The 27,971-nt window shown below is 38.6% G+C and overlaps 1 protein-coding gene across 1 annotated transcript; it reads right to left on the bottom strand.

Annotated features, from left to right (window-relative positions):
* Nucleotides 1-244: 244 nt before the first annotated feature.
* rnf216 (ring finger protein 216) lies at nt 245-27,971 on the bottom strand. The gene is made up of 17 exons (XM_066675730.1): nt 27,840-27,971; nt 24,085-24,258; nt 23,675-23,805; nt 22,403-23,047; nt 21,997-22,073; nt 21,803-21,905; nt 21,433-21,594; nt 21,208-21,322; nt 20,951-21,087; nt 20,791-20,841; nt 20,313-20,450; nt 19,216-19,364; nt 19,020-19,098; nt 4,570-4,667; nt 3,075-3,297; nt 1,273-1,348; nt 245-811 (listed from the first exon to the last, which is right to left on the bottom strand). The coding sequence occupies exons 2-17, from the start codon at nt 24,149-24,151 to the stop codon at nt 519-521; spliced, it is 2,544 nt and encodes an 847-aa protein (XP_066531827.1). The 5' UTR covers nt 24,152-24,258; nt 27,840-27,971; the 3' UTR covers nt 245-518.

The raw sequence follows: 27,971 nt of genomic DNA, 5'->3' as shown, positions 1-27,971 counted from the left end.
AGACCACGACATTCAGGAAAATCCCAGGAAATGTCCCTAAACACTGCTCACTGCTGATAGTGTAGTCATACGTCAATATAAAGTACCAGCAGAATTAAGAAGGGGAAGAAAAAAAAACAATCTATTTCTTTGTTCTTGAGCATTTTAAAGAACAAAACCTTGCAGGTCAGGATTCCTGTAGATTTACAGACTGTACCCAGGAAAGTTTTACAAATGGTTCTATAAACAATAAATTCACACAGTTTTGTTTTATTCAACTGAAAACCGCTGGAGAAATTTCTTTACGCAACATTCTGTGCTTCATATATATATATATATATATATATATATATAAAAAAAAAAAGAAAACATGAAACAAATGGGATAAATCAAGCCGAATAGGCACTCTGCAGTTTTACTCTCTTAAGAAAAGGACTCCAATGTGGTAGAAAAATGTAAGGAGTAAGGGGCTGATAATATAAGATATTAAGAGTCTGGGAGCCTTTATATCTTTTAGTCCAACTGTGGCTCTAATCTCTTCAGAGAGGTCTAAAAAAACGGTGTGGTGGGCCGTAGTGCATAGGCATATTGAAGTCAAAGTTGATGTTGGGGACATTGTAATTTATTGGGGGCAGGTTGGGGAGAGGTGGTACATAAGGTGCTGCAAGAGGCTGCAGTAGGAGGCGCTGGGGGCCAGGCAGCATCACCTGAGGGATGAGGAGAGGGGGCCGAGCAGCCTGTGGAGCAGCGTTATTGGCTGGAACCTGTGCCATCCGCGGCCTCTTAACAGTGGTGGGCTCAAGTGGAGGACCCACTCTCTTCCCATTGGCATCTGAGAAAGAGGAAATTGCAGAGTGAATAACTATTCAAGCTCCAGTACACACTGCAACTTATCTACATTGTGACATTCAGGATCGGTTTCCTGGACAAGGTTTAAGCCTAGTCATATACTTTATTTTTCTTTCAATGGAAAAATCTCCATTCTAAACCCTGGGCAGTCCAGATGTAGACTTAATTCCTGCCTACATATCTAAAAAAATACATAAACAAGCTTATCTGAGATTCCTAACCACCTGAAATGACAACTAAAAGCAAATGTGCAGTTTGCAACCTATATAATAGTGAAATATAAGCTTCTACTCATTCTTATTTATACCAAACCTGTGCTTCAAAATTAAAGAAGCAATCATTTGAGACTAAACTTACAGCATAAGGGTTTAAGGGAAAATTCACTATTGTACAAATGAACTGAATTTCATTGCGTCAGGAATATGTATATGAAATGTCTCTCACCTGTCTGACTGCTCTTTTTGTTCAGTTCGGCTTCACCCTCCTTTTGGATCTCCTGAATAATTCGCTCATCGTCTTGCTAAAGAGAGACAGAGAGGTACAGAGGGTGAAGGAGTGGGAGAGAGAGCGAAGGAGAGAGAGCGAGACAGAGATGATTGCTGCACATTCACGACTACAAGCCAGAACCATGCCATCACCTGCTAACTTGCAAGTCAGGCTGAAACAAATGCCAAACAGGGACAGCTGATGAACTTAAAGACCCTATTTCACTGGTCAAATGCACAAAAAAGAAGAAGAAGAAAAAAAAAAAACCCTACAGTTTGCCACTTAGTTAATAGCAAAGCCTCTGTGGGCTTCCAGGTGATTAAGCCACACTTATGTGTAATTGCAGCCCCAGGCAGCCAAAGGGACAAGCCCATGGCCAAAATCAGAGAGAATTCTAGTGCAAATATAAGATAATTGGTGCAGGACCAAACTTCACCTAATCACATTAATTATATCTATCCCTCATATATATGTCCACTATAGTGCTGAAAATAGTTTGGTCCCAAGTCATATTTAATCTATTTTTAATGCAGTAGCTTGCTAAAACCTTCAGAGTAAGGATGCTCATGTGTGAATAAAACATGAGGAGATCTGTAATTTGTACTCAGTCATTAGTCAGCTCTGATTTGCAAATGGAGCTCCAGCAGGCACTAGGCTTATCCATTACATAGCCCGAGGCTAGCACACGAGGATTTGGCCAAGTAGCTGCAGGATTCATGTGACAGACTTCTGGTTTCTCAGCAGCCAGCAGTGGACATTACCACAAGTTATGTTAGTAATGAGCTTACTCTCTGTGTGGAAGAGTCATAACTCAAGTCTAAATGGGTCCTGGTGTATATAAACTGCCACCATAACACTAGAACAAGCTCTGATCAAATCCAGATGTGTTTATTTTGAAGCTCAACAACTTGGCACAATGGGAGAAGCGCTATGTGTATCGTGTTACAGCACTTATGCAATGGGCCTCATGGAAGAAATTACAGGCCCAAGGAGTATTTACCTGATAGCAGAGACTCGCTGAACACTAAACAGAGAGACTGAATGGTGCTTAGAACAGGAGCCCTGTAACTCAAGAGCAGCTCTAAGAGATAAATCAGCTGAGTAGATTCTCTGCTTTATGCAGGACTTCTGAAGTGGCTGCTGACAGTGTCATTTTATTAAAGTTTTGTGCATGGTGGAACTAGGCGAAATCAGCCTTTTATTTCCCCTGATCGTTGAGGGTAAATGTACGCATTTCCCAAAATTAGGTCCACCCAGTTTACACTGAAAGATTTTAAAGTTTTTAAACACCTATTTATAGGAAATACTTTGTATATTGTCACTGTCCGAAGAAAAGAAATTTTCAGTTCACTGTATCGTTTGAACCTCAGCTGTCTTTCACATTGTGTGAAAACTTTGTGACAAATGGACCAACAGATATGCTTTCTTTTTTAGACAGTGATGATATGCACATCAGGATTAAACTAATGTGAAAGCAAACATATAAGCAACAGTATAGCCAAATTATCATTAAAGCTTTCCCCTTACATTTTGTATAGTTCATGTTTTGTATACAGTTTGCAATAAAAATGTCTGATGATTTAGGCACACAATTGTTACTAATGCCTCTTTCACACATGAACCGAGTACTACGGATTATTTTGGCCCATGGACTACATCTGGAGAATGGGAGAAACAGAGTAAATGATATTTTTATACCAGCTATTGATTTAAAAGGGACATTTATGTATAGACAATAGATGTTTGAAGACAAGGTTTACCGTGGGGTCCGTCCACAATGAACACTTCTTGCAGTGGCGGCAGGGGGCACCGGGAGAGCGGGCATGCTGACAGAAGTGATTGTAGCCATTGATGGGCTCTCGGCAGAGGTAGCACATGAAGGCACCACAGCGGCAGGACATTCTGTTGCAGCCCTCCGATTTGACCAGGCCTGTGGAACATTTATGGCACTTTCTGACACGGGCAGCTGTCATCCGCTCCTCACTGTGGCACAAAAAGATAAGGTTTTACATGCCTCTGAGATATGAAGCACTGGATATATCTGAGTAAGAAAACAAAAAACAGGTGGTAAAAAAAATAATGCAACAGTATGTTTAATATAACCCTTTTTTTGACCCATTTCCTGTGGGAGGAAAAGCAGAAGGTGTTAAGAACTCAGGGTAAACAGGATATGCTGTCTTTGGACCTGCTGCTTCCTCCAACCAAAGGCAGGAAGGAAGCCACACTGTTACACATCCTGGCCAGACTAGGAAGTGACTGACCATGATAGCACACTTTTCCACTTAACATATTTATTCAGGCCTGTAATGTTCTTTATCAAAATGGAGCACTGACTCATTTTGAAGTGGTGATGAAAATGTAAACTGGCTGAACTGTGATTTTATAAAACAGCAAAATATAACATGAAAACAGGACATTTTTTGAGAACATTCACTTCTCCATAAAAAAGTACCACATATGTTTGTAATACATCTCTGTTCCATTAACAGTTCTAAAATATGACATGCACAGGATCTGTTTTATTATTTTGGACACGTTTGGAAAATACAAGCTGAGATTAAGGGTTTCATACACCAAGCTGAGAAGAAATCATTAAAACGTAGCCACATTAAGGTAGGATCACAGTATATATATATATAAAATGCAGTTCTCACTAGCAGCCAGCTAAGGTTATAACAAACACACATTAATAAACAAAGGCATACTGCTAATCACGTTCTTGTATATATCTTGTCTACCATTCAGAAGTCATTCAGGAATCTCCTGGTGTAGGAGAATAAACAGCTTCCTCTTAAATGTAAAAGGCCTATGTTAAGCTCTTTAGGAGAATGAATTTTATTTTTTAAAAACGTAAGCACTGTCAGTTCACACATAAAATTGATGTCTTGTACCATCTTCTATCAGCTTAATTTGTGTGTGTGTTTCACATTGCATAATACACACAGTATGGTCATGTACATTGTTTGTTCGTTTTTTATGTTTGATAACGAACTATACTGGAAGTGTAACATTACAAGAATTAAAAAAGTGACTGACACACCATGAATGCACTACTTTCAGTATATGGGAGTGATACTGAGCCCAGCTAAGAGGAGGCCTCACCTCCCTGTGGAAGTATGAGAAGCGCCTAAGAAAAAAAGGTCGACTCAGCAATGAAGATGTTAAAGATCACCCCCAATAGTGCATGATGTCAGCGAGACCCTTGTGCAGCTACTTGCTGAATAATTCAGAGACGTTTTTCACACAAGCACTTACAAAGCCACCCGCAGCCGGATCTCGTCCCTCTCCAGCACCTGCTCACAGGTCTTTCCTGCATGCTCCTTCCACACCACATGACACTTCCGGCAACTCTCCTGAGACAGGGAACACAACACATTAACATCACCATTTAAATACAGTGTGGGTGTAACAATGCACTCGGCTCTCAATTTGATTTTATTCTCAGTGCTTTGTTGAAAATGGGATACTCCCACAATATTTTAAGTAACATTATCTCTATCCAAAGGAATCTGTATATGAATCTTAAGAAAGTATCCAAAATGACGTGGATTAAAATCTGTTTACAGTAACTAAACCTGTAACAATCATCGAAGCAACATAAAAACAGGTACAGGTTTAAACATGCTGACTGATAAACAGGCAGTTCAAGTTTTTCACAAAACGTTCAGCTTTTGTGTGGCACAATAAGCACCAGCCAAACAGGACCATATTTACATATAATTTACATTAAGTCTAAGGAGCCAATAGCTGTTCTCATAGGAAGAGGTGTGAGCGCACTGCTCCTACTGATCAAAATATTAGTGTTAAAATTATAATGACAGGAAAATATGAAATAACCAAAGTTTTGAAATTTATTAAACAGAATTTTGCAGTGTGTTAGTGCAGTGCATTCGGCTACAACTAAAAGTGGACCAAATCCAATCTGTTTCTTCATATGTGACACAGATGTGTGGATGTTTGTGTTGCTGTGTGAACAGCAAATATCGCATTGAATCTGACTATTTTATCTGACACTTTCGTATGTGGTACTGAAATCCGATCCATGGCAATGCGACTGTCTGAATGGCCAGATCGTTCGGGCAATTGAGAATGATCCAAGGCCTGTTCAAACCTTTTCATTTTGAAATAAATACTGGGAAAACAAAAGCAAAAGTGTGAAACTTCTTTATTCGGTTTCCTGTCTATTTATGAGAAAATGAAACTTTTCTTAGTAGTTCTTTATCCATTTTATATTGTTCATGTCAGTATGAAGGCTGCTTAAAAGGATCAGGAAAATACTACTCATTGTCTGTGCACGTCTCTCTCTCTCTTTTTTTTTGTGGAGATGCTGTTTGCAAGAGAGACCCGGCAACATCAATTCATTTTTCAATGTACTTTTGATTCTATAATTTTCATTACTAATGAGCTGACTGAAGGAGAGCATGAGAAATCAGGTGTAAAATATAAGATCATAAACATGCTGGAATATGTTTGAATGACTTTGATTTTCAAATAATGAAGTAACAAGTTTTCATTTGCATTGCCACCATTTTTCATCACAATGTCACCATTCACAATGCATTGCTACACCCCCAAAAATATATATAGTGGAAAATTAAGCAGCTGTGTTGTGAATCATTCTTCTGAAACATGTTTGTACATAAGGAAGTGGGCTCAGTTCCCTATATTGTGCCTGAGATGTGCTCAGCCAGACCGGTACTGCTGGTACTATGACTCCTCTGGGATTAAAGGGAAGGCCATTAGACTACACTTTCTGCTCACCACAACATAAAAGAACACTGCTGCCTTATGCACACAGCAGAGCAAACACAATTTGTCATTCAGTGCACCTCTGCTAGCCTAATGCTCTTACAAACAGAATCATTAATGACAGAGAACAACATTAACTGGTCATTCTGAGAAAAAAGGAACAAAAGCTAGAGACCTGTCGATAGCTAGGGAACGCAGGAACACGCGCTTCTGCGGCAGAAAGAAGCAACTTTACGGCTGTGCTCCTCCTTCAGGCAGCATGCATCATCTGTCTGGTTGCCTAGAAACAGCATTTTCATCTGCTCCATTTTAGTCATGCTTGCCCACAATGCTTTGCCTTTCAGCTGACTGCAAAGGACATCTGTCCGTGACACTCCAAAAAGCCCCTTGCTCTGAAGGCGTGAAGCTGTACCCAGTTGCCTTTCATGATCATAATCATTGCTTACTTCAACTGTTATAAGACATCACAGGCTAAGTTCAACAGATTTAGGAAGAGCGCATATATATATATAATTTTTTTTTACTTTACCTAGGGTTCTTCAAAATGCATATCAGGTGTTGCTTGCTGTACATTTTCCAAACCCCTGTTGTGTTTATGAATTTGATCTTACTGACCTCTATTCAACTTCATCAGGCTTTAGTATATAAACTCTGCCACCATTTTAATGTGTTTCTTACAATCGTAGTATTTGTGTGAACAGCCATAGCCATGCTTATGGATATTGTTTTCTTAATGTGAATGTGTGATGTTACAAGGTGGCATGCTTGATAAAATATATCCTTATCTAAACTGTACTTCAACTACATCAATTCTTTCTTCATTTAAGTTCTGAACCATCTGCAAAGATACTGGCAGCAAAACCACATTATATTATGTTGCCATTATGTTACGTCTCATCCTCATTAAAATCTTAACATCAGAGTTAGCTAATTCCAACAAAATCTGATATACAGTAATTAGTTAACGTCTGCTCTATTATGTCTTATTTCATTTCACGCTTTTCAAAAGAGATTATGCAAACTGTGCAAGAACATGTGGACACATGCATTTGTGAACGTTTTCAGAAGTCTGGTGGCTGATAAGTGGGAGGAAAAAACCCACAATAATATATCCCATGTGAGACAAGCAGCCACTTAGGCCACAATCTATGCATTTCTAGTTTCCATACTGTGAAGTGTTGAAGCAAGTGGCACTGGGCAACAGTCCCACACCGTGCGGTTTACAAAGTGTTATAGCTATTAATTGTGCCACCTTCCTATGTTCCAACAGAGCATTAGAAGTTAGCTTTGCGCTGAGCTCAGAGATAAAGAGCACGTATTGTGCGAGAGCAGCTACCATGTTACACTCTACGCAGCCCCCTCCCCTCTGGAGTCCACTGTGAGACATAAACATGCTCCCCCAGCACATGTGGCTGCTGCCCACAGATGACCGTTCCATCCCTCTGTTAAGGGTTGCCTGGTAACAGACCTGATGACTAAATGCAGTTAACATAAATATTTGATGACATCAGTTAATTTTAAAGCTGGTGGCACATGACATAGGACACCTTGGAGTTGTGATATGCTGTCAGGAAGTCTCAACACAAATATGAAGGGTTTTCTGAGAACATCTACAGAGGAAACTGACCTATAATATCATAAAGCAGGATTACAAATCAACAGTTTCTTAAAGGTGATATTCTGTGTCTGTAAATGGGGTTTTAAAAAATGTAAATAAATATATTAAACCCACAAAGGGTCTCTGTCTGGTATGTTATCCTTTCCCTCTCTGATAGAAAAGATAGGATTTTAGACAACAAATTGACCTCCAAATGTTGAAAAGCATGAACCTCTATTCCTGCTCCATAGGTGGGTAAAATGTATTTATTTTTCCTGTAGAAGGAGCCGACTTTCAGGAGATAGCTAACTGCATTATAGTAAACACAGAAAGTGCTACAGAGCTAAGCACATCGAGTTAAGACAAGTTAAACATCAGCCACATGCAAACAGTTGGTTTTTTTTCCCTCAAACACACTGTTCCACCTTAAAAGACAGATTGTGAATATAAACAGACGAGAGAACAGAATTTTCCCCACAATAATAGACATTGCTTTTAACTTCATGCTAAAGTGCTTTATACAATAAGAATCATAAAGGACATCGTTCATTAATGCAACAAACTATAGTCTTTTATTCTAAAAAAAAATGTGCACAATTTGAATCACCAAACTTTACAAAAAACTCAGCTGAAGGATGGAGGAGACGCGGGAGGGGCGGGTTCAATTTGAGCTGACGGATGATGAAGTATCACCCCCTAGTGGAGTTAAATAGAACTACAAGGGAGGGACAGAGCATGTGGCAGAAAAAAAAAAATTTAAACAGGGATTTGTGGCAAATGAACATAAACCCACGAGCTGAACGTTACCCCGATATTTATACATTTCCCCACAGATTTACAACTCAAATATTTTAATGACATCAAGGCACATTTTCTATTTTTAGTTGTAAATCAGTATCTTAAAATAGGTAAATAAACAGAAACAATGCCCTTTAGAAAACTGTAATTTAAAACATATTTTTCACTAGACAACTACTTTCTCTACAATTATTTAGTCTAGTAACTGATTATATATATTTTGCCGCTGTTCAATTAAAAACATGTATTTCCATTTTTGTCGATTTTTAGTTTACTACATCATTTGAACACAGCAGCTGACATTAATAAAATGTGAAAATGTCATGATGAATGAACAAACAGAAATGCTCCAAAATTACTTGGAATAAATTGTTTTTACATTGACATCCATTGAAAGTTAACTTCAGTAAAGTTACTATTTTCTGAGATACATGTTTTTAATTGGACAGCGATTAAATATATATAATCAGTTACTAAATAATTGTAGAGAAAGTAGTTGTCTAGTGAAAAACAAAAGTAGAATAAATTTCCACCTATAACCCCATTTGTAAATGAAGTTGGGGTACCCTAGAACTCCTGATTTAAAGGGAGTTTCACTCAATCAGATATGGGTTATAACTTTAAAGTGGGGGGAAAGAAGAAGGGGAGAAAAGAAAAAAGGACCTGTACTGCAATATTTGGATTTGAACTCCATTCCCTTTGCTGTTTAATCATTTTGCTGTGCTGTTCATGCAGCAAACAATGATACTGTTCTGCCCCGAGTCATTTCCCCTTAACTCACGTGGCACTACTCAGAAAAACTTTCCATTCAAATGTAATAGGTTCAGACATCTAGGCTTCTATCAATAAAACAGCATTTATCCCACAATGGTTTCTAAAAAAGGTTTCTTAACATTCAGCCTGTTCCCTACTGAACTTGATCAAATATTGCATTCAGAATATACAGTGCTGATAAACAACAGCACTTAAAACTGTGAGTTGCACTTGTAATCATGACACTTCTTAGAATAGTGCTAGGATCTTTTCTCTTCGGTAAAGTCATCATAAATAAGAAATGAATCTGATTCTAGATCAGCAGACCTAGACTGAGGAGCTTGGTGAATACTGCCACATGATTCTATCAAAATGATTACAAATAATTCAATTACAGGAGTTATTTAAAAAATTCAGAACCTCTACACTACCCTATGTTTATGATCATGCTTTGTGATTGAGTGGGAAGCAGAAAAAAAACAATAAATGTGAAAATTAAAAACAAGTTTCTTAAAAAAATAATAATAATAATAAAATAAATAAAAAAGGAGGTTGTAATAAAAAGAAAAGAGTGAAGCAATTATTTGACTGCTTTTGTTCTGTTTTTAAACAACCATACAGTTAATGTATGTTTTTTTTTTGTTTGTTTTTTTGTTTTTTTTTACTGCTGAGTTCCAATCAGTGCAGTTTAGAAATTATTGCCACACCAAGCCCAGCTGACTATCAGGCCAAGAGTTGTGAGAATTCTTGCATCTTCACTTATATAGTGTCACTAAAAATACAGCTGTGACATCACTCTGACATCACCCTGTGAAAGGAGCACACCTCCATGTTGAATGAACACTTCCTGGACTGCTAGGCATGTGCAGAGTGAAAAGGGAGGAACCAGCCTATAACCCTGCTCAAATCCTCTACTTCTTCAGGCCTTCCTGGTTGGCAAAGCTCCTCCTCTTTCTGAAGACTCACTGGTGATTTAAGTTCTGTCTCCGATTTTCCCAATTTACAGAGGCCCATAAACCCCATTAGCTTTAGCCATGTGTTTGGCATTTTCTAAACTTCTCGTTTACCAAGCGTACTCCTCAGATGTCTGACTAAGGAAAGTGGAAAACTACTAAGCCAAAAGTTTCCAGAAGCTTGTTGAAGGATACCACAGGCTGGTTTTTACACAATGAATCATGCTGAAAGCCGCCTAAACAGACAGAGAAAAATCCTTCACCAGCGCCAGTGTGAAAAATTTAACTTAAGACACATGTACCATAGAACAAGCACTCCTAGCACACCAAAGTGACAGGAACCAGCTTGACCGCACAGGATGTGTGCGTGTGTGTGTGTTGGTTCAACTTTTCAAAATAGAGAAGCGGAATCTGCCGCCTGGCCTATTATAGCCAGCATAGAGGCAAACCAGAAAAACAGCCTTGAAGGGCAGACGGAAAAAGAGTTAACGGCAAAGCCTTTATCTCAAATCACACACACTCATGCAACCGCTTCAGTTACATGTTCCTGTAAGTAAAGATCAATCCTCTAGCCCAGAGTTCCTTGGTTTCCTGAGCAAACATGAGTGTGTCCAGGCAGCTGCTGTTTATAGGAGGAGAAAAGAAAAAGCACTACTCATGGTGGTCATGGTTCAAGCTGCTCTTTTGGACTGAGAAGGAATCAAGAGTCCCCAGCAGTTACCCCTCTGACCACGCCTTCATCCACTGCATTGGGGCCTTAATGCAAAACAGCAGGCCATAGAAACCTCAACTAGAGTCATCTGTGAAGTATGGTTAAGCCTATAGCAGGTTTTCTACATACAGCATCCTGTTTCTTAAATATACGAAGGCTATTCTAGAAAGCGTTTCATATAGTGCTGCTGCTCTCTGCTCTTTTCTTCTGTATCATTTCCCCTCAGCCAGTGCACAGAAGGCAAAAGCAGCAGCAGACCTTATAAGGCAGAAGAACACTTTAACAGCGTGTCTGATTGGGGGGCTGCTGCCTCCGCAGTGAGCTCCTCTTTCTAGAGGAGTCCTAGCCTGTATAAGCCTGGGGGAGACAGGACGTACACACATACACACACACACAGCTGCCAAAGGCACAGATTTCAGAGGTCCAATCAGAAAACATTTTTCCTTGTGAAACTGAAGTGTGTTGAAGGGCTTATATGTTGTTCATGAATGGCTAAGGCTAAGTGCTCCAAGGCACTTGGCATACAACTCCCTGTAGGTTAGTAAACATGTTTTAACTAGATCAAGCCACCATAGTTCACAGCTCTGTATTGTTTCCATAAAAGGAGCTGCTGCCGCTCATATTGACGAATAAGTGTAAGCAAGGATGTACATAATACAAAGAATATAAAAAGTACAGAACACAAAGAATATAAAAGTACTGTACTATTAACAGTGCACAAGGTCTCTAACAATCATACAAGCCATCAAAATTAAAAACTTAAAGGAAACAGCTTAAAGAATGTATCAAGTAAGTTTTATGACAAGACCTAAAGAAAAGCCACACACTTACACTCAATTAATACAGAAAAAATGCATTCTTTGAAATGTGTATCCTTCAGAAGGGGAAAGAAAGAGTAAAAAAATCTGGGTCAAACATGAACTGTGCTACATTTCAAATCTGAAGAATCTGGTTCTGGCCAATCAGGGGCTTGGAGCAGCTGATTGGGGAGGAGTCTTGGAGGTGATGAGGCGTAGAAAGTGTGTCAGTTATATAACTCTTTCGTCTGCCTGCAGCAGTGGGAAGGCCATGGTGGGGTTGGGTGTGGGAGTTGAAGAGGGCAGGGCTCCAGTTCACTACTAAAACAACGCCTTGTGTGTTTGAGTAAAGAGGCAGAAGCAAGCTTGGGGGTATGGTTCCCCACAGATAAACAAGCCATCTGGGAGGAGGAGGGGAAAGGCTTCTGAAGATGACTGATGCAGGGCACTCACTGCTAGGGGTATCGGGATTCCAGAGGTTTAAGCTCTGGAATGTTCTTCAACATGAGTGCGCAGGGCAGCCACAAACGTCTCTCAACACATCCTCATAAGCTTTTTAAATAGCTTGCGGCTCACTGGCTCAATATATGTTGCAGCTTGCAAACACAGTCCTAATAAATCAAGCTTGTGAGGTTCAGATAAGCAAAGAATGCAACCATGTGTACAGGCAAAACCCAAAAAAATAAAAAATATTCAGATGCAGACTGAGTTTGTTAATCGAATATATAAGCCAAATGCTTCAACACATACCAAACATTATCATATTTGATTTAAAGTGGACATATTACTCAAAACTCACTTTTTGCATGCTTTTGTATTTCCACTAGGGTCTCTACTCCTCCTATAAACACGCCAAATGTGACTTATTTTGATGTCACGATAAGGAAATTTGCATACAACCACCGTTGCATCACTCCTCACCTGAGTAAACATGGGATGGCGGGGGGCGTGACCAGCAACAGTTTATTTGCATAAAAGTGACAGAGCCCTTAAACGTCTCATTCTGAAAGGGACCGAAACTGGCAAGAATAGAACTGGTGAGATATTTTTATGTGACAGTGATTTTGTGCAAAGAACTTCAAGAACATGTTTTGCTTAGCCTATAGCCCCATTCAAAGAGGTATAAAATGTGCCCTTTAAATAAGATACTGACAAGAAAATCCTGAAGGATCGTGGCTGTTGCCTAGATGTTTTAGAGTGAATGTCAGTTTATTAAAAAAAATAAACAAGACCACCAATTTGCTTTAAACAGTTCTTCAGCCAAAATAGAGTACTGTGCAAAGAACATTGGCAGGTAACACTACAGAGTGACAGAACCGAAACCCACTTTTGCTTACAGTTATCATCCTTTTTCTGGTTCGGCTAATTAGGAAGTAAACCTTAGACTTTTAAACTTTACTCAAAATTTCAGAATCAAGGAATTCTTGTTCTTGTTAAGTACATTCATGTTTGTTAGGTTGCAACATGCAACACTGTGTATTTAAACCATAATTACTGTTCTGTGAAATTACAGTCAGCAAATTTATTTTGTTTGCATAAAGGTTTGTATGCTTGGTGTATGTTTGCCTCCTTAATGCGGTGCTGCAGCTTCAAGTCTAATCTTACCAACCAATAATAGAAACAAATATATTTTCAGTTTTCAGAAAAACTGCCTAAAGCCCTATTCTGACTGGGATTAGTTTTACATGGTGGTGGTGGTTTGGGGAGGGGCGCAAATGTGATTTTACTACAGGATATCAGAAATGTTTATGGTGGATTTCCACTGGATAAGAATTCTTTGTGAAAATAACAGTGATGCTGGAGATTTTAGACTGTCACTACTATTCTGAGAACAGCTCTCCCACCAAAAATATCCAACCCTCAACATTCTGCTCTTCTAGTCCCTCAACACTTAGCTAATCCTTTACACAGGCTGATATTATAAATCATTATTGTTAACTTAAAGAGTAGGACACACATTCATATTATGTAAGTAAGCTGCTATTGTGCATAAAACTTATATACAGCTATCTCTCCACAGAGTGATCCTTTAGATCATTTTGTGGATTTGAGCATGGTGCGACGTTTAGCCTTGTTTTTGAACGTTATATTCCTTCACTAAACACCTCCTTAAGCTCCTCCATTCTTGAGAAAAGGCACAAAAACACCTCTTTAGCACAGGACATGATGGAATATTCCCCCATGTCAATTCTGATGGGGTTAATATACTTACTGCTCGTATTACAGAAGGTAAAAGGCTCACATATTTTACTTTAACCCCATATTCACAGGAAAGTCTAATCCTGCCTGAATACGGCTTGAGATTTTAGGTTATGAGAAATAATACAGACATGAAATGTGTCCAATAATACTTTGAAGCTATGTGTTTCTGTTACTCACTAAATTTACCTCCATTAATACCCTTCACACATACTTGTTCTGACTATTTGGGTTAAGGAAAACTAGTGCAAATTTGATTTTTGCTGAATTGTATGTGCAACGCTGAATGCAGCACTACAGAGTAGCACCAAAAAGGCCATAAAGAAGGAAGAGAAAGTCAAGTCATGTAATGAAAACTCACACCACCATGCTGCCCTTCATTTCCTCTCACCCAGCCTTCTGACATGCAGTGAAAGAAGAGACCAGAGGAGTCAGATGGACTGACAACCCTAAATCTACTAAAAGCACTGAGGGGGCAGCCAGAGAAACATGCTTTGGAGGGTGAAATTAGGATAATTTTTTTTCCTCATCCATCCATCTGCCTATCTACCCATCTATCTCTGCTATGATGTGATGTCCTGCAGGAGAAGTGGGTGGATAGTTGAGGAAGAGGTGGCATGTAATCAACTGTAGCCCTGGAGGAGCTGGGCGAGGCACATGCATGTCCACTAAAGGTCAATACTGACGCCCAGTGGAGAAAGGATTGTACTGCAAAAAAAGAATACATTTACCAAAATTGAGCCTTGAAATCTTGACACAATTCCAAGCAATGATTGTACATTCAGCCCTATTTCTAAAACTATAACAATCATTTTTAGTGTATGATCAGAAAAAAATTAAGATTTGAATTCCAGGTTTTTATCTAAACAGAGCAATGTATGAAGTCTTATTTTCCTATTTTCTTGTTGAGTGTCCTTATAAATCTGCTGCCTACTGCATTAAACTACATGGTTATGTTTTGCTAAAGCCCCTGTCCCCTCAAAATCATAGGAATATTTTAACATGCATACATGTTTTATGAGGAACCACAAGACAGATGTAAATTTTGTTTTTTTATGATTTTATCTTTGATTGCAGCTGGGCAAGACTAAATGTGGCATACATCAGTTCTGCCAAAGAACTAGTCAGAGTAAGGAAAATAGTTTGTATATAGTATAGTTAGCTTTTTCTACTGATCATTTATCAGTTGCATCCTAATTGGTTTTTCAACCGAAACAAGAACAGATGTAACAACTGCAAAGCCATCACCACTTTCAAGTCAATCACAGAGCCCATGGCAGGAATGTGAACTTTAACTAGCTTGATGGTGGTTTCTCTGAACCCTGTTACTGTTGATTATAAGCCTGGGTGTTTGTGTTGCCATGGTGCAATCTGCAATCTGCCATGCCTTTGAAATTCTGAGTGGGCAGCAGCTGTGAAGTTTAAAAAATTAAACACTCTTAAAATGCATCACTTTATAAAAAGACTGTGCTACGTATGCTTAAAATGTTTTTTTTACACTTTTAAATACAAATATAGTTTTTAAATGTATTTAATATTAAAATAAACCTTTATATTTATTTTCATGGACATTTTAGTGACTAGTAATTTAGTGAAAAGATCACTAGTATTCTCTTGACTGCAACCTCAGTTCAAAAAAGATAAAGCTGAACACTAAACATTTCCTAGCTGATCAGCTACAATTGTTCTAGAACTATACTAACTCTGTGTTTTTAAGTTCAGCTAAGGCTTTTTGAATACTATAACAGCACTTATATGAATTGCAGATGTACCCCATCATCTTTCGTGTGGTTTCATTTCGCGTGATTGCCAGGGTTGTGATGAAAATTATATTTGCAGGAAGTGTTAGCTTATATGTAACATATATGTACAAATATTTCTATTTTGATTGCTTAATTACCTAGTCAGTTCAACAGGCACAGTGAAATTCTGGCCAATAAGCTTAGGAACTTGTCAGATACCCACCAGGATTTTATTAAATGGGGTCCATTTCTATTTATTTTTCCCCTAAGGCAAAAACAGTTTCATGTGCAGTAAACCAACTTGTGCAGATGCTAATGATTGGCAGCATCTCAGAGGTCTATTAGTAGACTATAAAGAGAATACTCTATGCTTGAGCACACATTTCCATCTTAGACAGCTGTCTGCTACTCGTGTATTTAATCATAACCATTCACAATAATGGCACATTCCCTGCTTAGATTTTTTGCTGACATAACACCTGATAAAAGGCATAGCTTAATTACCATAATAACCATAAAATAACTCATCAAGTTAGGTATGATAGGATAGGGAAACATTAAGCAGAAGACAGCTGTGAGAGAAAATGTGTTCTTGAGACAATTCCCAAGGAACTGCTACTTTAATATGCACTTTGAAAGCTTCAAAGAGAGTTTGTGTTTGCAAAATATTGCATCACACATACATGTTTTGTCATTAGATTTCCCTGTCATGTGAATTATTTGCCTTCTCCCTGACCAGACCTGACTGACCAGACAGTCCCAGGATAACATCATTCCTACACACAAAGCGCTGTCTGTGCCTCATTTATTCAATTATAGAGGACCTTTAGCACCCCTGAGCTCACAGATCTGATTAGAGTCTGGACAGTGTGGGTGGAGTCAGACATTGTCCTTTTGCTGCCACTTTAGGTCAAAAAGATATTCCTTATTCCAGAGGCAGAGCTCAGAATCAGCCCAAAATGATTCATACCCATGACAAATTTGGATTTATAGTGATGTTTTTTTGTTTGTTTTTTTTGTACAATAGGTTTCTGATTTGCTGGATGCTCCAAAGCTGCCCAAGACTAAGTTTTTCTGCAGACTGCATGATGTTTTCCTCCAGACTCTTAACATAATCCTCATTTCTCACAATACTATTTACATTGACAAGGCTGTCCTGGCCCATAGGCTGAAAAACACTTCCACAGCATTTCATTCCCACCAACATGCTTGACCATGGAGATGGTGTTCTTGAGGTTGCATGCTTCCCCTACTGCCAGACAAAAGTCATCCCTGTGCCCAAACAAGTGCCCATCTAGTAGATAAAGGTGCCTCGTTGGTCAAGGCCCATAGAGACTAGCCTTTTACAGCATCCACTGGAGTGTCTGCATTAAGATTTTAGTACTAGAACTGCTCAGATTCATCAGGATAGCATTGGTGGTGATACTTGTACTCTTCTTGAGTTTTTCTTGCCAGTGGAGTGGTCATTTTTGGCTTTCTACCACACCCTTTGACATTTTTCTTTGATATTATTCAGCACAGGGAAGGGCTCTATGGAAAGTGTCCTTGAGTGAGTTTCTAGGATGTCTCTATGACTCAATAACACCACAATGAAATTCCCCTAAACAGAGTTTTTTTTCATCCACTTCTGCACCAGTGTGACACAAGAGACGGCCACAGTGTGTCTTGCAGTCACCAGATGAATATTTAATATAATATACGACCAACCACTCCTTAAGGGACACACACCTTGAGCAGCTGTGACATTGCACAGAGAAAGTAAAAACAAAATACCCTTTTTAGAGTAAATGACTCTCAATGAGTCAAACTGCTCCAGGTTATCACTAACCTTGTTTTTATTGTACTTGGGGGATTTCACTCCTGCTACTATAATGCTAAATACTTCTCTTCAAATGTGTCATAATTGACGGTGAGGATTTGAATGTAGAGCTGAATTATTTCAACAATATCTAATGGCAGTTTTTCTGACTGATATTGTGGCTGAAATTTAAACTATGCTTATTTTCTATAGTTTAAGGTTCTTGCCAAAGGTAATGTTTGTGGTTGTTTTGTTATGTACACAGCACATGGGTATTTTGTTCAATTACAGGTTCTTCCAGAATTTCATGATCATGTAAAGAAAACAATGCTGATAAACCTTTATGCTAATTAACACAGCTTGCCAGTCTGAAAATTACATTTCAGTGTGAAATCAACTGATGGTTTGGCTCTGTTCCAAAGACAGGACAAAGAAAGTAAGTGCAAGGGTGGGATAAGAAAAAAAAAAGAAAAGAAAGAGAGAGGAAAAAAAAGAAAGAAACGGGTAGAGAGACAATCTACCCACCCCCAAGCATTCCTCTTTTCTGCTAGGTTGAGAAAGTGGCTGTTAACGCAGCGTCCTTGACACAATCTGTCTGGCAATACAAACACAGAGACGGATCCCTTTCTACAGGCACTGCCAGGCACATTCCTGAGAACACCCCCTCACACATAACAGACCAAACGCCTACAGCTTACACACACAGCATGATGAAACCATCCCCTCACTATTCATCAAGTGCTGTCAGCTCTTAAGAGATTGCACAACACAAGCAATACTGGAAAGCTTAAACAATTGGTCCTTATTCCTATTTTAAACCTACAGGCAAGCCAAGCTGTTGCTTTTGGTTTCATCTTTCTTTCTTTTTACAGGTTATGATATGGAATTTATTGATGAACAAATGAACACATTAATTAATTAATGAATTAATTAATAATCTATTTGATTCTGCAGAACTATTTGACCATGGCTGAGCTGCCTTTAAAGCTTTGAGTGCCACAAGTTTATGGCACATATAATGAATGCCTGTGTCTTTGTTTCTGGCCTGACCCAGGTCATTCGAGCAGAGGACGCCCTGCCAGTGCACAAACCCCATTAGTCTGGTGTTCACCTGCACTATTCATCATGTGGGTACAAGCCTGAGGCGCATTAGCAGTTGGCCCCAGCATGACCAATTCTACAAGTTCATAGCACCACCTAGTGACCACAAAGAACCACAGAGAAAAAAAATATCCTCCCTGCACTTATATGTTCTGTTTTTCCAGATTTTCCAGAAATAGTCTAGGCAGTGCTCCCGGGTATATCAACAACCATCCAATATTTGTGTTTCCTAATCATCCATTCATTATTCAATACAAAACTAAATACAAAGAATGCTCAGATGGGTTTGAACTGATATTTTTTCATAGGTCTCCCTCCCTCCCTCCCACAGTGAGCTTCCTTAGTTTTATTTCAGAACTTCAGTGAAAACTATGCAGAGGAATTAAACCAGGACAAATCTAGACAGTAGGTGATTCAAAACTGGAAGGAAGACACAAGCTTAATCCATGCCCAGAAAATAAGCTCAACAAAAAAATGAATGTAAATTACAAGACAAACACACTAACCTTTCTGCAGCGAGGATTGGGACAACTGAACAGAGAAATCTCTTTGTCCAAAAGGGCAGGGAAGTTACAGAATGGACACCTTGAAAGAGAAAATAAAATTGTAGTACTCCATGCTCCATAAATGTATAACACTCAAAATCATTTCAAAAAGCCATATGTTAATTTGTGCTATCAGAAGACTGGCATTACGATATACCTGACCAGCTCATCAGCGCAGGTAGCAGCTACAGCCTCTTCAGCCTGACGCTCATAATATTTAAACAGAATGTTCTCTGGTAATACTTTCTCCAGTTCACTTGTGGGGAAGGAGCAGGTACAGTTCCCATCCATACAGCTCAGCTCTGACTGCAAGACAATGCCAATCTTAGCAAATTAATTATAGATAAAGTGGTGGTAAACTGCTTCAAAGGGCCTTTAAAAATGGCGCATGCTATAAAAATGGCAATTTCCTTCTATTCATGAAAAAGAAAAATATACAATGTATATTTTAAATGCTGCTGTGCCAATTACAATGAACCGTTTACTCTCCAGTTCATGTTATAAAATCACAGTATTTTGAGTTTAATGACTCACTAGAAACAACTTTTCCAAATATCCTTAATATTAAGTTTAGAGAAGAATAATTTGCACATTCATACTCAAGTTAAAATTAGAGCTTTAGCCCAGACTGCATTGTGATGATAATAGAAAACAAACATTCACCAGAGCTTTTCCTTTTATTAAATGTCTTAAAAAGAAAAACAGTAACCTAGCTACTTCATTCGAAAGAGTAAAGAAAAGTTTGAAAATATAAGAAATGTAAAACTGACCACAAGTTTTTGCTATATAAAACTACACAAGCTTCATAAATGCGCCACAGGGAGAAAAATAATACATTATTGTGTATCATGTACCATACTGACAAATTTGCACTAGCTAAGAGTTAAGCACCACAGCTTTAAAACACATTATGTGGATCTTTCTCTGAGCACGTGTTCCAATTTGACTGTAAAGCAAGTCTGAAAGCAAAGATTTTGTGGAAAGCAGATTCATTACAAGAAAAAAAGGCACATGAGTAATTTGTAAACTTCACACAGTGACACTTAATGATTTATAATTTTCAGTTCTGATCTATTTCAATTTCAATGTCCTCAGTAAAGATCTTTCAAAAAGCCGGTCTCAAAGCTCAAACACAAATGCATGGACAGTGAGCTGTAAAACTACTATGCAAGATCAGATTTGAGGAAACATTAGCAATGATAAGCACCATGCTGACAGTGCTCAGGTCAAAACCCAATCATTGTAACAGCTTACCCGTCCTGAGCCAAACACTGCCTCCTGGGCATATTTCACCAGGCACTCCTTACAGAAGAGATGGCCATCACTGCACTGAGTCATCTCCTCAAAGGCAAACTCCCCACAGCAGCAGCCACACTCTATCAACTGTCCATCCTGAGAAGTGCCGTGGACAAAAGGAACACTTAAGTGAACACGTCATCAAAACCTATGTTGATAGTATGCAAAGACAAATCTACCTGGGGTCAACAGACAAACTTACTGTATTGTATTTTAGCATACAATATTTAACTTTATTTATTTGCTTTATTTAGATATATTAAATTTTAGCAATTTAGTAATATTTTTGTTTATATTTTCAGAGTACATTTTATATGGATTGTTTTTATTAGTAAAAAAAAATCATCAAGGCCTGGTTATTTTCTGCAATTATTATTGATTTTATGCATCTGGAGAATTAACTGTCAATTTAAAAAAAACAAGTCCTTATTCCCACCTTCTGATACTGTTCCTCATTCACTTGCAAAGCCAGAAGAAAATCTTCATGCTGAAAGTAAAGCCCACCGTACAAATCATGAATAAATAATTTCAGTAGAAAAGCAAGGAAAGAGGAATCAAAAGTATGCTGAAGAAGTGGGTTTCTCGAAAAAAAGTACCTCAGCCATTTCTTTTGCTTTCTGTTCATAGAACTGAAGCTCTTTCATTAAAGACGGTTCCAGTGCTGTGTCTGAGCTCCTACACCATCTTCGGTTTTTCTCCAGAAAGTACATTTTCCTTTCCAGTTTAAAAGAACCTGAAAAGCCATTTATACGTTTATGCAGTCAATTCTAAATGATTTTCTCATTTGCATTATGAATGCGTGTATCGGAATATTAAATATTAATGTTGTAGCAAAATGAAAGTGTGTGGTCACCATTCTCAAACTTGAATTCGATAAAGGCGCGCTCATATGGCTCTTTTCTCTTCTTCCTCTTCCCTGAGGGATCATTGGAGAGCTCTTGCCACTTCTTTAGGGCTTCAAATAAGGCCTTTAACAAAACAACAACAACAACAACAAGTCACTTACAGTGGAAAATCACTTCTCTAGAATGTAGCTGAGATAGAGCTGAGAGAAACCACTGATGGTTGGGAGCGGTACCTTGCGGGTGATTGCATAGTGTCCTTTGAGGGAGTTCAGAGCCCATTTGATGTCCTGGCAGCTCAGCATTCTGAAGTCACCCATCAGCAAGTCTGCTGCTTGCACTACTACCTCTGGGCCAACACTTGTTAACTTGGAGTAATCAAAAAAGTTCTCATTTTCCTGGACAAGAAAAGGAGACTCTCAGGAAACAGGTATACCAACTCTGCAATATCCAGAAAAGCCTATCTTGCATTTAATCTCTCTAGAGGAACAGATATTCAATGGTATTAATATTTCATCCCAACATCACATGAACCATTCTGCAAGCTGAAAAAAAATCCCACTGTGTATTGGCTGAAGCATGCTGAACACAAAGCAAAATACAAACCTGCGTTTCAGTGTCGTTCGTCTCAAGGAGCACACTTCTCTGAGTTAAACTAGAGTTGGCTTTTCTTGGATAATCTGGATTCTCCAACAGCATATTGCATATTCTGGGGGGTGGGAAATCGAGTATTCATTTTATAACTAGTCTGAAGTAGAATAATTAAGAAACACTACGGAGAAAGTACATGTAATTCTTACACATTCAAATCTCTCAGGTCATTTGCTTCAATTAATTCAGCTACATACGTCTCCTGCACATCTGGAAAAAGATCCATCTGTAGAACATATTTGAAACAGATATAACTGATGATATCTGACAAAATCTACTATATTTATATATATATATATATATATATATATATTAAAATGTACTAGATTTATAAATCTATTATACTCTATTGCACTTTCTTGTGACATAGGTTGTTTTTAGACATGTTACCTGGCAAAAACACAGACTCTCAGGCTACAGGCATACTACCCTTCAGCTAATGGCATACAGTACCAGAAATCTCATCAGTTCTGATACCAGACATTAGATCTTGCACATTAAATCAATCCGACTACACGTGGACCTGTGAAAATTAGATGTTACTGGAAGACTCACCACTCTCTTCACAACCATCTCAAGTGTATGGTGCTCAACTGCTGGGGGCAGGCTGGCTGTGGAGGGACCAGGCTGCTCCATATGCTCCAGTGCCAAAAGGGTTGCTGGGGAGAGAGGAGGCTTATGCCGTTGCTGCTGCTGCTGTTCTTCTGCCTGGAGTATTGCCACCTCAGGCTCCAGTCCTGTGTGTAAGGGCTGAGGCCTGACTATGGCCCGTTCCTGAGGGGGCACTAGGGCTACAGCCCCAGAATAAATTTCAGTTCTAAGAATACTGCCTACTGCTAACTGGCTACCTGTGCTTGGCTGAGCTGGTAACTTGGCCACAGCTGGAGTAAAAAGTGATGTGCTCCAATTCGCTGGGTGAGCATTGGGCAAAGGGTCTTTAGTTTGGGGCAGTGAGCCCCCAGCAGGAAAATGAGGTCCGAGCACACCATTGTCTCTTGATGTGGAAGGTACAGCATTCTGGTCCGTAGTAAAGACACCTATGGCTTGATTTCCTGATGTGGGCTGTGCAGATGCTACAGAAGTGTGGGGTTGGTGAGAGCCCACCAGGTTTGGATCCGGTACAGAAGCCCGGCGCTGGGACGTGCTGCTTCCCCACTGTGCAGCAGGCCGAATCAGGCTGCGCTGAGATGATACCTGGGGCTAAAAAAACAGTTTCCACATAAATAATCCTGTATATTTTATATCATATATAAACATACCACAAAAAGTAAGGACATTTGTGTTTGGTAGATTATTTCTTTGTTGTAACAATGCTTCTTGGAAATAAATCTTATACCGTTGGAATGCCTTTTATTTCCCTCTTAAATGGTGCCACATTTGTAAAGAACATGCATCTGTGGGGTGAGCCGAGTATGTGGGTTGCGCCCATGAAAATTTTGCCAAATCCTCATTGACTCATTTGGTGGACTAGATGGTTGAAGTTTGAAGAAACACACTATATATATATGGTACAATAGTGTTTAAAAGTTCAGTTTTGTTCCTTAAAAGGTACATTACATTCTTTTCTCCAGAAGGACATTGGGATATCTGTAATCTTTCATTATAGAACTGTGTCATATAAAAAAACAAGTTCTGGAGATTAAATGAGGCATATGATGAAATGGAGATGAAATGGGGGTATATTACAAATATGTGCCCTTGAGGGTACCACCAGAGTGACAAATTTTCTGTCAGCGTACTATGCTGCCAAGATTTTGAAAAGTGGTATACAATAATGTAATAACAATGAGTTAAGTGTTTTAGTTAAACACGACAAATTTCATTTACCTCCAAAATGCTAACTTCGTCCTCGTCTTCATGATCTTTCACCACAACAGATTCATTTGGTACAAATGTCACTGGCTCATCATCAGAATCATCTGATATGGTTATGTAGGTCCTCCCTGTTGATCTGTTTCCTATAGAGAATAAACATAACAAGTCAAAAATAATTTTTTTGTCCATCTACACAACACTGAAAACAGAGCTTCTGAGTTTTCAAAAATGTGGCCATGTGGCCGAACAGCCAAAATGCACAGAAAAAAAATCTACATTTAAAAATGCCTCTGTACATGTAGATAAGGCCCAGGTCTATAAATAAATAAATAAATTTAAAAGGTCTTTTCTTATATTTAATGTTGTATATTTTGTTATGATTTTCATTTCCTTTTAAATGGTTTCTGAAGTTGTAAACCAACCTTGGCTGCGGTGCGTGTTGAAGCTGGCCAGATGAATGACATCTTCATCACTGGTTCCATCAGCCATGGTAAGACAGCCAAGCAGCCAGACTCCCTGGGTCTTCTGCCCTCACTCTCACAACTGCACACAAACACTCATACACACACAGGGCCCTGATATCAGAGGGACATTCCCTGAGGGCGGACACACACACACACACACACACACACACACGACTATAAGACACTGAAGATAAGACAGCCTTAACCACATAATTTAAATATAATAAATTGTATGTAATATAAATACATTTTGTTATATTATATTAACAATACATTTTTTCTGAGTTTAAGAAAACGCTGTCATTTTTAGAATTTGGCAGATGCTTTGTTCCATAACAAATTTTTTTTCATGTTACTATTGTAAGCTAATGTAATGTTGGGGGTCTAGGACTTTGTGGTATTTGTCATACTTTATAAATTAGTTTTATTACTGAAATGAAGTAAAAAAAAAAAAAATTATACACCCTTTGCTGTGCCACAGAGACAAAATGTGACACTAGAAAATAGGCTTTTAATATTTTTAGGATGCAACTGTGCTCACAAGCTGGAATGTTAACTTGTTCAGTGTCATATATGAGCTTTTTTAAGCAATAATATGCCTTCCCACTCGAAGCATGTTAGGGACTTCCTAACAAATGTATCCCATCCAAATGTTCACATTTAGCTGTTCTGTAAATAAAAAGGCACTGTCAATATTAAATGTGTCATAGATTTAAAGTAACAAAAGAGACAGCAAATTCCTTTCCAAATATGTTATATTTGCAATTTTGTGTGACGATCTCCAGTCTGCTCTCTCCTGATTGGAATAGGGTATATTTGTTTCATGTGTATATTTGCTCAACTATGTTGCAGCATCCAAACCCATCATGAGAAATATGCTGACAGTGAACTTCAATGAAATATAGAGCTTTTCTTTCTGTCCCAAGCCTACTTCTCAAAGCATGGCTGCACCCGTCCAAGAATCACTTGCTTGCTATGATGATCCAACTGCATGTTTCATTACAGTTAACCTGTTTAACTTGTTGCAAAATATTAGTCAGTATCTCAAATGGTTTTGAAGTATTAAGGAAAAAAGTTACTGTACATGTATGCTACATTGCGTAAAAATGTAAAAGTACATCAGTGGTTTTAAAGTCCAGTTGTGTTCCCTAATAGTAGGGAACCATCCCTACTTTATGGGGCAGCCTTGGCTTTGAGGTTAGAGAAGCGAGCTTGAGGCTAAAAGGTCACTAGTTTGTGTTTGCATGTTCACTACCACAGAGAAGCAATTTTCCTAAGGGGTTTCTTCTTCTTCTTCTTCTTCTTCTTCTTCTTCTACATTAAATGTCATTTTAGGAGGCAGACATTTACTTCTTACTCAAAATTTGTATTCAAACATTTAATTCCACGTTAAATGGGTCAGTTGACAAAGATAATATTGCAGTTATTCATAAGCTTCTTATATGAATATTCTGTTCCAACTTAAGTAAATGACTACATGAGACTGAAGCTTCTGAAACAAGCTTTCCATACACCTTAAAATCAAATTTACTTGCTCACTTGTTCAGGAGAATATAGCAAATTCAACATTATCTTATAGTCCTGCTAGGCTCTAAGCCACCTCCAACTTTCAAATACATCATCAATATCTGTCGCTGGTCATGGAGATTTTTAGAAGGATGCAGAGAGGGTTTAGGTCTAATAGAAATATCACTGTTACCTTGGAACTTCCATTGCTGCAGCAACCCTTTTCCATCAAAGAACTCTGGTTCTTGAACTAGTTCCTTTCAGGTTTATAATAACCTTGGTGCTTTTCAGTGCACCAGCCTGTATTTACACCAGTTTTATACCGCATACGCCACAGAATATGTCATCAGCAGAGGGAGTTTGCACAGTGGCAGACTTTTGCTTTTCTCCAAAAGCGAACATGGATGGAATTTTGGCAATAAGAAGACGTAGAAGACTACACTGAACACTCTTCGTGGGAGTCGCTATTGCTCCTTGCTCCTGTAAAACTTAACACAACCACAACTGTCGTCATGGTTTGTGCTGAAAAACCTACTAATCTTTAGTCCCGCTGTAAATGCACTTTTCGGGTTCTGGAACCTACTTTGTTGGCAAAAATGCATAGAACAGTTCAAAAGTAGGTTCACAAGTGTTTCATATCTGGCTGTGGAAATAGTACTGGGACTGGGTGGGATCACACTGTCAAAGATGTGAATGCTTTAACTTAACAGAAGGCCAATTTCTGTTGACACATTTTATGATTTAGTACAGAAAATATATTACATATTGCCCATTTAATATAGACCATGTTACAAATATGGTCCCTAACTAAAGGTAGTGTATATATACCTTGATGGCACCACAATAGTTTTCTGAGAGTACAGTATCTGAAATATGTTTGAAAAATAAGTTGAAAAATATCATAGTTGACACAACAATTTTGTCTGTGATTGGATTGGAGCTTTTAGGCTTATTAATGTAGTTAAACCAATGTAGAATTTACAATATATTTTGTGTAATCAGGGTAATCTATTTAAAGAGAGGCATCTGTGTTCAAGGTCAGTGCATCTGTATCGGTAAATCAGTAACACACCACACTTCCCAATACCTTTGTATATTATTTGACAATTTTTTTGACCTTGGAATTAATAAAGAAGTAACCATGTAAAATGGAACTAAAGAAGCCCTTTAATTTTCACAAGAGAACCATGACATGTGTAGAAAATACGTAAAACTGCAAGGTATTTTTGTGTGGTATTGTTGAGCACCATGGTAATACTATTAGACAACCATGGGGAAACCACGATACGTTTTTTTAAGTGCCTGGAATAGGTCTCTTGAATTGACTCTATCGAAATACAATTTTCGTGTTCCCGCTTCTTTTTCCATTCCCGTCAACTTTTCAAATTTTTTTACATGGCAGATTTTACTTGAGTCCGGGGTGACAGTCGCTATGCTCACGTTTTTGTGGCAGTTCTTAAAATAAAGCGTGTGACATTACAACCTCGTGTCTGAGACGTGTACAACCAACCCCCGGTTATATTTTTCACATTATTTAACGAAAAACTTTCCCCTACTGTTCAACAACAAAGGGCATTAACAGATATTCATAAATCTGTTTACCACACTTGAGTGTAGATAACCTCTAGCCTTCACCAGCAAAGTGTAGCTCTGATGTTCACATGATTAAAAGCTAACTGAACATCCAATACATTTCCTGAAATAGCTGCTGATAACTTTATAGTCATAAAATAACCAGTTTGCCTAGAGGTCTAGGTATGAGATAAGCCACTTCTAATGTCTTCAGTGACTTTCATTCTGGACACAGTCGTCGTCAAACTGCCACATAACGCCAGATGAAGGAGAAAAAAACAGTGTAAACAACGAGAGACTGAGGAGTTCATAAATCAGTGTGAAGCAACGACGGTGGTACTTTTAAGCTGTGAATGTTACTTTCATACTTTAGATATAAACAGCATGAGCTGCTACGTTTGAGAGTACCGTAGCTCCACAGGCAGCAGATAAAATCGCAACAACAGAGACAAGCTGACCAAGAGTGGTCCGGCTGCTAACTCGTTAGCCTACCGTCACTAGTCCAGCTTAGAGAAAGATTTACAGGAAGGTCTAATTCAGCCAGTCCAGTTAACATCCCATCACTACTTCGCTGCCGAAAGAAAGTCTAACAAGCAGATTCCGTTATGAGGAGATTGTTTAAAAAAATCACCCACCTCTCCGTTAAAACGTCCTGCACATCGACAAGCTTTGGGAGCCGGATATCGAAACAAAACGGCCAAAACAAGCCAGGGCTACGTAGCAGGCACAGCGTGTGACGCGGAGCATCATGGGGAATGTAGTGATAG

This window comes from Hoplias malabaricus, chromosome 6 (genome assembly GCF_029633855.1).
Source record: "Hoplias malabaricus isolate fHopMal1 chromosome 6, fHopMal1.hap1, whole genome shotgun sequence".
Taxonomy (NCBI): Eukaryota; Metazoa; Chordata; class Actinopteri; order Characiformes; family Erythrinidae; genus Hoplias; species Hoplias malabaricus.
Note: the sequence above shows the minus strand (reverse complement) of the source record. Positions and strands in the feature narration are given on the sequence as shown.